General features: G+C 40.8%; 1 protein-coding gene across 4 annotated transcripts in view; it reads right to left on the reverse strand.

Moving 5' to 3' along the window:
• Positions 1-14,673, reverse strand: part of COL11A1 (collagen type XI alpha 1 chain) — a 164,754-nt gene that overhangs the window by 90,060 nt on the left and 60,021 nt on the right. For all 4 annotated transcript variants that reach the window (XM_064455620.1, XM_064455617.1, XM_064455618.1 and 1 more), the window contains 8 exons: positions 14,498-14,560; positions 11,692-11,766; positions 9,080-9,163; positions 8,769-8,825; positions 4,713-4,766; positions 3,285-3,338; positions 3,117-3,170; positions 2,491-2,544 (listed from right to left, as the gene is read on the reverse strand). In XM_064455620.1, coding sequence (XP_064311690.1) covers positions 2,491-2,544; positions 3,117-3,170; positions 3,285-3,338; positions 4,713-4,766; positions 8,769-8,825; positions 9,080-9,163; positions 11,692-11,766; positions 14,498-14,560 — 495 coding nt within the window. The remainder of the gene's footprint in view (positions 1-2,490; positions 2,545-3,116; positions 3,171-3,284; positions 3,339-4,712; positions 4,767-8,768; positions 8,826-9,079; positions 9,164-11,691; positions 11,767-14,497; positions 14,561-14,673) is intronic.

Below are 14,673 nucleotides of genomic sequence, written 5' to 3' on the forward strand. Positions count from 1 at the left end.
TCCAAGGAGCCTGGCCACTGCTGTGGATCCTAGCAGATATATATGGAGTCACTCTTTAGTGGCTCCATTCTTTACTCTTTCAAACTTTCCAAGGGAATTTTAGGTAACTTGCTCTCTTACCCCAGGGCTACCTAATATTAGGGATGTCAGGATTTTATTCTACTGCCTTTCTGTCCTCTGTATGTTGGAGTACGCATGGGAGAGAATAAAACACTATAAACTGAACTTTCATACCCGCAAAATGAATTAATACAGCAATTTCTATTATTTGCTAAGTTTTGGAACTACTCAACATGATCTGCTGGTAGAGCATGTATTTTTCTACATGACACTCCTGAGGGATGACACATGGTCTGTGCTCTGGCTTCCCATTAATATCTAGGTGAAGACTGACTTCAGCTTTCAAGTACTGAAGTAGTTCATCCCCTCAAGGGCTACCTTTCTTGTCTTGCAATCACATGGCACTTAGATTAGGAGCTTGCATTCGGTGTCCTGGTATTGTCATGCAGTAAGAACAAAACTTCTTATCATTATCAGTCCTTCAATGCTCTAATTCTTTCCTTCAAATAGTCTGTTAAAGCCTGAATTTCTTTTGCCTTAGACCTTTTCTTCTAGTATATAGTGTCTTGCTTTTATATTGGAGAAGGGTCATGCACCTCGTATATCTAAATAAGAAAAGTTCACAGTCATAGATATTGAGGCTAAAAGGAGCATTACACCATGTGGTCTGACCTCCCCTACACTAGAAGTCAGGGAATGTCATCCAGTAACTCCTGTCTGACAACTTGCGTTTGACAGAGGCATGACCTCAGAGAGACATCCAATCTGCAACTCACAGTTCAAACATGACTAATTCTAAAAGTAGTCCTAAAACTTCTACTCTAAAGTTACGGGTTTTCAACAGCAGTTCTCTTACAGCTGAAACATAACTACGACAGAAAAAGCGTTTCTCTCATCTTTCTGTGCTCTTTATTGCAAGCTAAAGAGAACTGAATATTTGCATTATATGCTGTCAGTGTATAGGAAGCTGAAGAGCTACAGCCATCTGATCTGGCTTTGAATTGAGCTGCTTTCAGAAAGATAATTTTGTACTTTTACGGAAGATTTCCATAGAAACATGAGAATGCAGAAATTTTTAAATAGTGGGATGAAAGAAACGATGAAAAGAAGTCATTATTTTCATTACTATTTTGCAAATTTCAACCCAAACTTACACTTCTATTTTAGGTTTTTTATTTCTTTAGGAAATATGAAACAAATAGAATATTTGAAAAAAAAAAAAAAAAGTCTTTATGACCTGGAAGGTCCCACAGACAGACAATTCTAGCATTGCACGCTGGAAAGCCGACGCACGTTCCCTGACTCCGAACCAGTTTCTGCTCAGCCTTCCAAGAGGGGAGCAGCGGCAAGAGCTTAATGCGTAGCCCCCTCTGCCGGTTGGCCGCCCAAGCGGGGCGCCGGCTGTGCGGTGCGCTGCTCGCTTCCCACTCTTCACGTACGAGGGAACGATGGAAGAGGATCAAGGCACTTCGGTATGACGCTAGGAGCTCTCTTCCCATTGCACACAGAACTCGAAAGGGCATCCTTCGAGGCTATTGCGAAGGACTACCTTACGGGCCAGTCAGCAGCGCAGCTGAGATTTGCTGGGAAGTGCAGCAACTGTGCTGTAACGCGCTGGGAGCGGGGGCGAGAGCTCTAATCGTGCCTCCGTCATCAAGCTTTAGCACGTCCGGGAACGGCTCTGTGGAGATTCCCACTCGCTGTTTCTTTTATGGCGCGCTGCGCTTACCAGGACAACGGCAAGGGAGGCACATTCAGTAGAGTATGTTCTTACTGGCATCTACGTTAAGAGTGTGATGTAAAGCAGAAATCCCCTGCTGTGATTATTTCTACTCTTTGTAAGGAAAGACGCAGTCTCATCCTACAGGTTGGTATGACACACGGAGCAAGCGCGTTGGTTGTTTCAAGTATTACTTCAGGTTTTCCTAACTCGTCTGTCCTGACTGATCTTTCTTTAAGCTGCAGCAGTTGGGATAAGCCACACTGGACAATTCAGTTTGCAGTTCAAATATTCAAATGTATTTTTTGAGCAAGCTTCTCAGCAGGTTAAAATTTGTCGTGCTCCTGATACAGACACTTCGTGCTAATTTCCTTTTCCTATTACTACTTCCTTTAACAATCACTTTAAATCCAACGGGCAAATTCCTTAACTAAGAAAAATTAGAGAAAAACCTAGCTGAAGAAGTGATCTGAATTCTGAAAATATATTTAAATCATTAATATATATACATGTTGATTGATTGATTGATGTTACCAAAATGTTTCATGGGGAATACATTACCTGACCATACAGATAATACTCCGTAGTGTAAAAAGCTGACGTGCTGCTTTAACATTCCCCATAGTCTTTAGTGCAATTCTTAACGAATAGTGCATTATTTCTGTGAGGGTATCAATGTGTTGTTGTATAAATATACATGTTTTTCTTACCCTGTTACCTTTGTCACCAGGGAGGCCAGGAAGACCATCAAATCCTCTGTCACCCTAGGAAAGGAGAAACCACAGCTTCAGTAAATGACTGTTTCATTTTGTATTACTCTTAATAAAGTGTTCCTTCCCTCTGGAAGTTCATTTCTACCCTTGGTTATACGTACACTTCTGTTACTGAGTGAAACACATGGAGGGGAGCGCATAGATCAAACTCACAACATTTGCTCTATGCATTAAAGCAAGAGAAGAGGCCACGCAAACTTTTTCACTGTGCTGTAATTAGGCTGTTTATAAAAAGGAGTCTACACTGAAATGAGAAGGTTGCAGCTGCAAAACTGACTTTACTACTGTTGATACTCTGTAACTAGAAACCGACTCGGAGAGGAATCATGCCCCACGAATCAAGGTACTTCAAGGTCAGACTACCAGCCATTACCATTAATTACCATATTCTAAATGGATGATTCATTCTCAGCTCTTGCATCTGACCCAGCTATCTGAAACCTCAGTATTTTCACTTGAGAGAAGAATTTTGGGTTGGCCTGGAAGAAACCGTGGTACCTACATAAAATCTGTCCGGCCTATTCCAAGACTGAAATAAAGCTTCAGGTCTCATTATTATTTACCTTTGCACCAGGCTCTCCTGGCATTCCTCTGGCACCATCAGCTCCGGGACGTCCCTGCAAAAACCCAAGGCGGCAAACATTCAAAAATGCAGTGGAATCGGTTAATATTTGAATATATTTAAATAGAAACTATTTACCCAGCGCGGGACTGATCCATACGCTACCTACCCTTTTGCCAGCTTTTCCACTTGGACCAGGGGCACCTTGAATACCACGAGGACCCTGAGTTTAAAGAGTGTAATTCTTAGAATCACATTCATGTCAGCAAAAAGCTAGTTAAACATCTCACCTTAAGAACAAGATAAGTTTTTACACACAAAGCTGCATTTCTTTCCCAGGAGATGGCCTCTGGTTTCCAAATTCCCATTAGTTTTAATGGGCATCCAAACTGGCCTCAGCATGACCAATTTTAACACTAGTTTTCATGAGATGGCACTACACATGGCACAATTGGTCCTTTTAACATGACAGATTCTTGCATTCTTTTCGTGGCTTTGAAGATCTCAGTCCTGCGGTTTGAAAAACCCTTCTTCCTCTCCTGCCAAAATTATTTTAGTCACAGAATAATTATTTCATGAAAACTAAAGAGTGCTTATTTCAGACCCCTAATTCATCCACAAACACGAGCTGTGCCGGTAAACGGCTCACATGCTGTCTTAGCTTTACACAGCAGTTTTATCTAGAGGGAGACCAAATTACCCCAGACTGAAGAACCTAATTCCACTTTCCAAACACACGTAACTTTCACTGACGACTGTGTGGGCATGTTTCTGTGGAAGCTTTCTCATCCCCCCACCCAACTGCATCTTCCCCAGGTGAAAACAGCAACGGTAGAGGACTAGCCACCCAAAAATACCGAGTAGGACGAGAAAAAAATACTAAAAATGTAAGTAAGCAAACTGGAAGCCTGACCAGCCGTTCAGAGAGCTTTTTTGGTTAATTGCTTTGTTTTTCTTCAGCAAATATCCATGCGGAGTTTTAAGACAGGCACTTAATAATGTAGCAACTCCATGACTGAGACCTGGCAAAATCATTGTTCCAGAGACTCCTGTCATGATTTCTTTAAGATCCCCCTATTACTTTGAGGTTTAAGCTGAAAGATCTCAATGTGCTTCTCTTTAACATCACAGCACAGGAGCCGCCGTAATAGTGAGCTGAGAAGAAGAGCATGCACTGATTCCTAAAGACTTATTCTAGCTATGCCACGTCGATCTTGAAAACATCCTGTTTAATTACCAACTAATTTGAATCTCTCACCTTATGAGACCTGATAAGATCAGAGCCCAAGGTCATACAACTGCACACTGATATATAATTACTTAACAGAGAAATGAGCCTGAAGTGACAATATTAAAACAGGTTTTCACGCAACAAAAATCTACCCGTGATAACTGCTCTTGCTTATATAAAGATTGTTACTTTCGTATTTCAAAATGAACAATCAAGCTATTGCATTTAATTAGGAAAGTGTTGTAAAAGCTATTTTTTCTTTAATTGCACGCAGAAAGCATATCATTGATTGATCTGTCCTAAGTGATAGGAAAGCAGTTTCGTAAAGATAAACAAGCTCAGACATAAGAGGCAATTTTATTGTACCTGGGGACCTGGTTCACCACTTTCACCCTTAGCACCTGCTGCTCCAGGTCCACCCTTGATGAAAAAAGCAAAACATATTGTTTAAATATACAAAAAGCTCTTTAAATGAATGTTACTATTTTTAGACGTTAATTATAGAGAGAAAAAACAAAAAATCCCCTCTTCATCAGGAGCTGTGAATTCACCATTTGATCCTGCGGATGGACCCTGACGTACCATTGTCCAGACCCTGGGCCTCACTGGGCCAAAACCCCTCCTACTACCAAAGAAAACTCCCATCAAGCTGAACAGCATCAAACGTAACCCTTTGATCTGTATCAATATTTGAGAGCTACATAAGAGTACAGGAAGAACGTAAGTCACGCAAACAAGTGTGTCTGCTGTAGGGAAGGCAACAGAAATGGAAGCCGCCTCTTTTCACCTTTCTCTGTTTCTGTGTTGTACAGAAGCTATCAGAGTCTTGGAGTTCAATCCAAAGATCACTATGATCAATGAAAAATACCCTGTCTAATCTTGTCGTGACCTTCAGAGATGTTTTAATCAAGGTCTTTGTGCATCTGGCCCTGAAGAAGTGGAAAATATATATAACTGCATCTCTTTACTATAATTAAATGATGATACAAATTTTCAGGGTAAGTTTTACTCATAAACAGCCCTAAAACAGGTGTTTATCCAGGGTAAGATACCGTATGTGGAATCTGGGGCAGAACTAGTCAAAGGAAGTTCATGTTTTCTTAACAATGGTCTCATAAAAATAGACAGAACAAAACAACGTGCTCACAGAGAACACGGCTCAGAGAAGGAACGTACTGGGGTTTACTAATATGGGCAAAAGAATATTTGCCTTCCTGACCTCTGAAACAGGCCACGACCAAATGTTTGGGTTTAATAGGAGACGAATCTTGCAGACCTTGGAAAATTGATAATCCTCCTATATTCACCACAGTGACCACTGGACGAAAGAGGTGGTCTCATGGCTCGGCTTAGTGCTGGGTCTGGCATCCTGGAGTGGAACCCCCTGACCTTGCAGGTACTGAACCAAGTCCCAGGCAAACTGAAAATCTGATTCGGAGCTGGTACTGGCAGCGGAGAGGAAAGTGGCTTCGGTAGGTGGTGGCTGCCTGTTTGGGTTTCCCTGACATAAGCTCTGCTTTTAATTAATATACTTGATTACATTTAATATCTGTAGGCAGACAATTATTTAGTATTTTATGTTAATTAAGCACATGAACTCGAGACTCAGTTGAAGCTAGCCTGGGGCTTTGACAGTGCTTTGTTTAAGACTTTCAATAACTGATACATTTCTAAATGTGTCTTATTAGCTACTAATAATTTAACAAAACACATTTCATATTAAGAGTAAAAGCTCCAACTATTTCATTCTTAAAATAAGCTGGGCACACAAACAACTGACAGACCAAGAATCTGTAATTGCTTCTGGCAACTGTGATCTGGCAACATTTTTGGCCTAAAGAGTTGGATTTCTAGAGCCTCCTGGTGGCTTAGAAGCAAAACAGCTATTAATATCACTCGTTTGTTGAACTTTGCATACAGAAATTCATGAAGGCTTTTAAAACATGAAAGCATGACTATGAGGCCAGGTTATGCCTCAGCTAAAGGCATACAAAGCAATGTCAGCACCATACCAGTCTTCACAAATGAATTCCTTGCTTACAGCGGTTCTACAGTTATTTTGTCTGTATAGACTGAATGTTATCCTGCAGGTCTCTTGATTTAAATACGCTGCTGGAAAGAGTGTATTAGTTTGTTAAATAGCCCCAACATGTTTGACTATTTGTAAGTATTGCGTATCTAATCATGAATAATCCGGAGCCTGTGAGCCAAATTGTCTGCCTGGTAGCAACTACTTTGGCAGAATTACTCTAGAAAAGAATTGCTCTTGTATAGGTCTGCTTAAAAATATAAGTAAAACCCAGTGATTTCAGTTTCTAGGGACCCAGCAAGATTCTACTGGGATATTTAACTAAAATCTACCTGAAAACAGTAAATTTCACCTAGATAAACTGAATGGGTTCATGAGAGTGGCCAGTTTGGAGCACAGCATAATCTGGAACAGATTTTCTAATGCTACATGAAGATGAGGCAAAGCACTACTGAGCCAACTGAGAATACAGCTTACAACAGTTTTCGTATCATGTAGCTTTCAAGAGTCACTGAAAAGCACGTTAAGCTGTTAGGATGATGGAAGAACACGATCCAGAGTATTCCTTATCATCCCTAAAATATTTCTCCAACAGTATGTAATTATTTTATACCCCCTGGGGTTTTTTTGTTATTAAAAATGCTCGCTGGAGGGAACAGCAGCGAGAGCCACGGAGGCAGCCTTTCCCTTGCATTATGCTGCTATAATTATGCACAATGAGACGGACAATAACCTGGGCAGTGTTTCTGTGGGTAGTAATAGGATGCTACGCTCATGTTCGTCCGTCTGCCTCTCCTGCTCTCAAACTAACAGACACTGTACAGTAAGTAGGGTGAGAAGAGAGGGAAAAAGAGGGGGTTGGAAGGGGAGGACTTGATTGCTACCATTCAGCCGCGGGCTGCTGCTGAAGTGTGACATTAAAGAAGGTAGGAAGCACTAAAGAAGGGAAAGGAACCATATTTCTTCCACTACAGACTCACCACTTCTAAGTTATGACCAAATCTCCACAAGTGGGATGAGTGGAAGGAAACTACTTTGGAGGAAAACACTATTGCGTTCTGAGGCAAGGAGAAAACCAGTCTGTGTGTGCCGCTAGAGCTGTGACTGGCGTATCTCTGCTGTCACTTCTTCTGCACACAATAAACCTCGAGGAACTCGCTTCATCCTTTTCTCTTACCCAGCAATCACTTGCTTTCACTTCTCAACAGCACGACTGTATCCTTGTCTGTGGATTACAACTAGGTGCTCGTCGGATCTAACAAAAACCGCTAACGTCACCCTTCACGTCCATCCCCATGATGACAATATAAAGTACAGCAGACATAGATAAAAATTTAAGAGGCCAAACATTTGCCAACCTAGCTGTGCCGTCACAGTAGGCAAAATAACAGTTTCCAAATTAAGTGGATCTTTCAAATATGGATGCTGTACTAACTATAGAAGAGAATTTCACTCTATCTCAGAGGATAAATACGATCACCTGGGAGAAATTTAGACAAGACTAGTCTTCTCCAAAGCTTCTGATCTTGGCTGCAGCATTTGTTATTTTGTATCATGGTAGAGATGCTTTATAATAGCTTTTTGAAAGATGGCAAACGCCAGCTTACGCCATTTAGTGGACTATTGAATCTGAAAAGTTTCCACTTCCTAAAAGAGGAAATTGCAATTGCAAGACTGATCGGGCGGTTTTGGCTTGCTGAGCTTCCTACCTGGGTTTATTCTTTCATTGAGTATTGTCCTTTTAAAGTGTTTGTAGGGGTTACAGAGGCAAACCTCTCTGTGACCAAAAAGTTGTTCCCCACGTCATCAGAAAAACCATTGTGTTCCATGTAGACACTCTGCACAAATATTAAGCTTTTTTAGTACCCAACAAGGCCATTTTCCAGATCATTCGGTATTAGCAGTCAAGCCAAATTCAGGACCGAAGTAAAAAAGTACTATTTTAGAAATCCGTATGGTTTTTAATTGCTTATAGGAATGCCTCTCAGGAACTTTCCAGATTCAGCTTAAATACTGAGCCAAGGTCATTCTGCACACTCTTACTTCGGTGTCTCCTTCTGTAGAGTTTCATATTTACTACAAGAAATTTCGTAAATACTACAGATGACTGACTGTAGAGGCATACGTAGTTATTTACGTAAAACTATTCGCTAGTTTTTCAAGTCTACCAGTGTGCTCTATCCAAGCACCCCGAAATCTACAATAAAAGCTGATGTAGTATTCAGGGAGCATTGCAGACCTTGCGTAGGAATACAAACTACAGCTTCAGTTGTATCAGTTGCTTTCCAAATAAAATAAGAACAAATACAGAGGTGCAGGCAAGGCCAGAATGAGATCCATGGACTTGTGTTACTGTATTCTTAAACCTCTGTGCCCCTGTTTTATTTACATACCACAGGACCTGGTCTTCCAGTGAGTCCCATGGGACCAGGTGGGCCTCTCATAGCGATCTGAGAAAACAAACCAACCAAAACAACAGGTATCAAGAACAAGCTGCCAGCCAGCACACAAATTCTACATCAATACAATTTCCAATGCATTAGCAAATAGCCCCCGTCATTGACCCAGTTCCTTATTGAAGGATAACTACTGCAATGAGACGATGCTTTGGGCTCTTTACTTCACATCCTGCATGATATAAAGTGGAAATTTTTTTGGAGCTGTACCCTTGCGGCAGCTTTGTTTGCAGGCTCCTTGTGCTCACCCTAGCTTGCTGAAGAATAGCTTGCGCTTGAGCTTCCTGGGCTGAGATTGTTGGGCCCTTCTCGCCATCTCCACCAAAGCGGAACTGCAAGTATCAGAACAAGAAAAGGACTCAGAATTTACCATATTAAAACCACACTTGTTATTTGCTGCAACTGTGCAAACCACTTCAAAGACACAGGCTCTCAGTCCTTAGTTCGTTCCACTCACTTCAGAAGGCTGCTGCACTGGGGCCACTGGATCCACCATGAATATTAACCCATTGGTAATAGTTTAGAACCGAAGTGCAAATCTAAATCCTTATGAGCAAATATTTTCTTGATCTCACAGGATTTTGGTTTTCATTTTGTTTGCTTGCTTGCTTGTTTCAGAGGCCAAAATAGATTCTAATTATCTGCAAAACCTCATTAAAAATAAGTACCAAAATTAATTAATTTTCTGTACATTTGTAGCTACCCACAGAAAAATGCAATTCAATTTAAGGCAGACTTCAATTAGAAAAAAATCTTTGGTATATAAAATGAAACAGTTTTGCGTCATTTCTGATAATTTCAAACTAAATTACAGCACTCATTGCGGCACCCCTGGGCTGTTATTGCTCATGAAACTGCTCGCAGCAGCTTTGCAAGGTTGCAGAGGCGCTAAGCTGCAGCAAGAAGCACGGCTTCCCAAAGCTCTCGCACAGGAACAGGCTGCCCCGAGAGGTGGGGGAGTCACCATCCCTGGAGGTAAAACCACGCAGACGTGGCACTTGGGGACATGGTTTAGGAGGCCTGGGGGTGTTGGGTTGGGGGTTGGACTCGATCTTAGAGGTCTTTTCCAACCTTAATGACTCTATGATTCGATGATATGAAGGCCATGAATCTTTTGCCGCCCGCAGCAGTTTGCTTGGTTTGCCTACACCCAGAGCTGGCACGGTAACTGAGGTCTTTCTCTCCAGTCGTATTATTATCAGAATGGAAGGATTTTTTTGGAAAGCGATGGAAAATTTATTGCTTTAAGCCCCCACAGATGAACACCTGACTTCTAAAATGAGAACTACCAAGCCTTCTATCATTTGAAAGGAGGCCAGGTGGTTTGTTGGGATCGCAAAACGTGGAATCAGCCAGCGTTTTCAAAATACTTTTCCAAGCAAAAGTACCTAAATTTATTGTCTTGCATCCATTGAAAAGTTGAACCCATTTTGATGACTTCAAGAGCTGCACGTGATGATGAAGGGCCACACATTCCACAAAAGGTGTCTCCCACATGTTACTTGGTGGTTTGCATGTATCTCTGTGACAAGACAGTCTGTCACTGCTAGATCCGATTTTTACTGTTTTTTTACTGTTTAGTCCTTTCTACCAGGATGGCTCTTAAGCTTTAGATGAGCAGGTCATCTGCTATGAAAGGACAGTGGCTTCTCAGTGGGGTTTATAAATGTGGAAAAGAATTCTGGAAGGTGGTTAAACCACTAGGCTGGAATTCGGGAGACCTGAAGCCAATTTCTTCCTTCCTGAGAAATTTCTGGTTTGACTTGGTAAATCACTTGTGGTGAGACTCACCAACATCTACAAATAAAGCTCCAAAGTGACTGATAGGTTAAATATTAGTCCACACTTACTACCTTCAATGGAACAAACTGACACAGCAATTACAGATGGAAGAATGATTTGGGAGTGACTCCCCTGAGGAGTAGTGGCATTTTTCCATCAACTAATTGTTGGTAAACAGATACTTCTGTTACACAGCCAGCTGCGATAACGGAACTTGGTGCAAGCACGAGGTCAAAAGCATTGGCTTATTTTAATAAACTTCCATTGATTGTTTCATAAATAGGAAATAAACTTTACAAAATCATCCTTTCCTCACTGATACTGATGGAGACCTGCCTCCTGTACCAGAACTGCAGCAACTGCAGCTCCGAGGCTTTTTACTTGGCTTTACATAGCAAAAATACTGCCCCTTCATTTACCGTGGGTTTATCCGTTCTCTGGGATGGTAGTACTCATCGGAGCTTTCCCATACACATGTACACGTAGGAATAATGAATTCCATGCATATAGTACTTTTCATACCACAAAACTGCAAGCTCCTTTAACAGCTTTGGGCTTGTTCCTCCACCTGCTAAAACAGATGGTGTTTTGCTTTGACTCCAGTGGGAGCAGAGCTGGCTATGTGCATATATTTCTATTCAAAGGATGCACTGACTCTTCAAAGAGGACACTGAGGTCCAATTTTAAGCATGGAATGCTTAAAATTCTCCATGTCAAGGAGACTTGAAAGTACACATGCCTGCTGGGAGTACATGCCCTTTGTGCAACAGCAAACTCCTTGTTTAGGACATATAGTAGCAAATAATAGCTGCTGTTGAAAATATAAGGAGGATTTTGGTGAGTGTAATACATTCATGTAGGTTCCAATCTGGCAGCCATGCAGGACCTAAAGCATATGTTTTGTTTCAAGAATAAAAGGTACCATATGAGCTTCAAATGCTTACACCATAGAAGAAACCCTGTATCATCTCTCATTCCAAAGACAAAGTCAGATGAGAGAAGAAAACACCTACACGTTTCTTGAAGCACACTTCCCCTCTTGGGGGGTTGGCTGCCCTGTGATCATAACACGACTTACCGGCAACATTAACATGGTACCTGGGGGACCCGCTAAGCCATCAGCACCAGGGAGACCAGGGCGGCCAGGTGGACCCTGAGACAGCAAAGGGATGAGAACAAAGAGAGTTCTGTAAGATAAACCTTTTGAGTCACTCACACGCACTTACACGCGTATTCATGATGCTGCTCTTGGAGGTTTCATCTTCTCTTTGCAAATGGTTTGGGAATGTTATTCATTATTAGTGAGGTAATTAAAGAGCTGAGTTTGGGGAAGACGTTCAGCAATAGGGAAGAAAGTTGCTCTCTTTAATTATTTTACTTACAGATTATATTAAAAATGGAGTACGGAGTACCTAATTACAGAGGCTTTGCTCATGATTTCATAGGTTGGGCTGAGCCGAGATCTGCATTGTGTTCCAGTGTCTGCTTTATTTGATCTGGAGAACTAACACTGCTGATTCTCTTTAAACCCTTTGAGCAGGCTTTTCAAAGGCTACATAAGTCCTGCAGCTATGATTTGAAATCTGTTTTTTATGAAACCTAATTCTCCCTTACACTTTTAAAAGAGCTAAACTTTTTGTTGAAGCAGTGTGCCAATGCGCGTACGTGATGCTCATGATTATTGATCCAACATGCTGCGTTGATAAATACGCCTTTTGTGACAAGTTAGATTTACAGTTGCACCTTTCCTCCCAGCAATTTGCAGGCGGCGTTTTTACCAGCTGAAGCTGTCAAGGGCGGGAAGGACCTGCGTCAGGAGTGCTCACTTGCCTGCTGCACGTCTGCCAAACAGAGTACTCATTCACCAGAACGACTCTCTGCAGGGTTGCAGTGACAGACCAACAAACCTCACTGTCTTAACTGGTTCCTTCTGCTGCTCAGTTGAACGTAACAATGGGAAAGCCGATCCGAAAAATCCTGCTGCTTTTCCCCCTCTTCAGGATTAAGATCAGTAGTCTGTTACCCAGTCTGTTTGAGCTCTTTTTTTCAAAAAAGCCTGAAGCACCAAAAAGTAATTCCTCACTAATAACCCAGCACAGATAACCTTAAATTGAGATTTATTACTAAATCAGATGTAAAATATTGAATAAAATGTTGTAATTGTTAAAAAGAACCCTTATCTATGCAGGCAATTTTGAGATAAGGATAAAAAATAGAAAAAAAACCCAAATGCACTTGCAAAGCACCTGAAGAACCTTCACCCTGACCTGCAGCGACTTTATGCCATATGATTATGAGCCTTTGTGAAGATTAGATCTCAAAGCTTAGGTCAGAAGATGAAGATTACATTACTGAAGATGAAACTAAAGGTTAGATTAGTTTTCACTTTCTTCTTCCATGACACTGTTTTATATGAAGGAAGCAAAAGCAGGACCACTTCTGGTCCTCTCCAGAAGGGTATGTTCATTCCCTTCTCAATTGCTTTACACCCTTTATTGGGATTAGAACAAGATATAATTTAGTTCAAAAGCTGAAGCACCATAGGCAGCTACAAAAAGTGGTGCATTTCTCAACCAACTGTCCTGTAGCTCCGTGCTTAAACAACATTCTCAATCCTTCTAGGTATTAATGTGGGCTTCTTAAAATTAAGCAACGTGATTTTCCTGAGTGGTAATTTTCTCAGAATGCTACTTTTCCAGATTTCTTACCTAAGACGAAAGGTAGTCAGGATAGTTGGAGCAAGAGCTAGAGCCTTTATTTGTATACACTGATTGTTGTTTAAGTAAAATCCCAAACCTGTCCACATATGTTTAAAATTTAAAGACATGTTACTTCATTAGGATGGACTCTGACAGCAGAATCTTGTTGCACAAATCTGTATTGCTCTCATGAGTTTGGCAACTCATTTCTACAATTATTTATTTGTGTAATGTGTCCCTTATATATATAACATGAAGTCTGTTCCATGACAGGCACGTGAAATATTTAGTGAGGAATTTCTTTATGATTAACTCAGTAAGCAGTTAGTTAAAAAACTGGGTATTATCAGCAGTTATTCCATTACAATGTGTTAAAATTTCCGTTTTACAAGTTTAAATTCCAAAATATATTTGGTTAATCTACAAGAAAGAACTATGAAAGACGTGTGGATGCAGACTTACTATCGAGGTGAAGCATTGTTGGGATTTTAACGCTACCTCATTATTCAGTGAGGCGGTAGCATCTTCTCCACATCTTCTATACACAAATACGGCACAAACACGCTAGACTCATCAGTAAACTATCACTCATGCAACCCAGGAACACTTTTTGGTAGCCTGTTTTCCTCTGTTTCAAAATTGTGTCAGTTGTGGCAGGAAGAAAAGGCTTGTGAGAACACGTCAGACTAAAACAATAGCTTAAATTTCAGTTATATTCATAATTGGATTGGGTTCTCATGCTGTAAGTTATTTAATATGGCCAATAAATTCTGCCTGGATCATCTAAATATTATCCATCACTTTCAAAATTTCCATGTGTATTTTGATTCTGCAGAGCTTGTTTTTCTCTGTATCTCTACATGTTACAGCTGAGGTCATACTGATTTTTTAAAAACCCATTCAAATCCATATGAAATATTTGTACCAATTGCTTTATTATATTTTAAAATAATTCATATCAAAACAGAGAAATATGGAAAAATAGGAACTTTTTTCCTGTATTTACAGTACATATTTCTACCACTAAGGAAATGTTTGTCCAGATTCCCAGTTGATTTGCTCAGCTGAGTAAATCAGCCTCAGTTCCGCTGAAGGTCCTTAACCTATGTATATATATTTCAGATCTTGTAGCAACGAGCGCAAGACATACCATGAATACACAGGATAATCTGCACGTTGACTTACCCTTTCACCAGGGTCACCTGGGGGACCAACAGGACCTTGTAGACCTGGGGGACCTGTAAGACCCTATGAAAAATGAATGACATCATTAAGCTGAATGACGGCTTACAGCATTTTTGAACTTTCTTTTTCTCTGGAAATTTATGTTGAACACATATTTGGATAAAATAATTTATAAG

The sequence above is a fragment of the Phalacrocorax carbo genome, chromosome 6, assembly GCF_963921805.1.
Source record: "Phalacrocorax carbo chromosome 6, bPhaCar2.1, whole genome shotgun sequence".
In the NCBI taxonomy this organism is placed as follows: domain Eukaryota; kingdom Metazoa; phylum Chordata; class Aves; order Suliformes; family Phalacrocoracidae; genus Phalacrocorax; species Phalacrocorax carbo.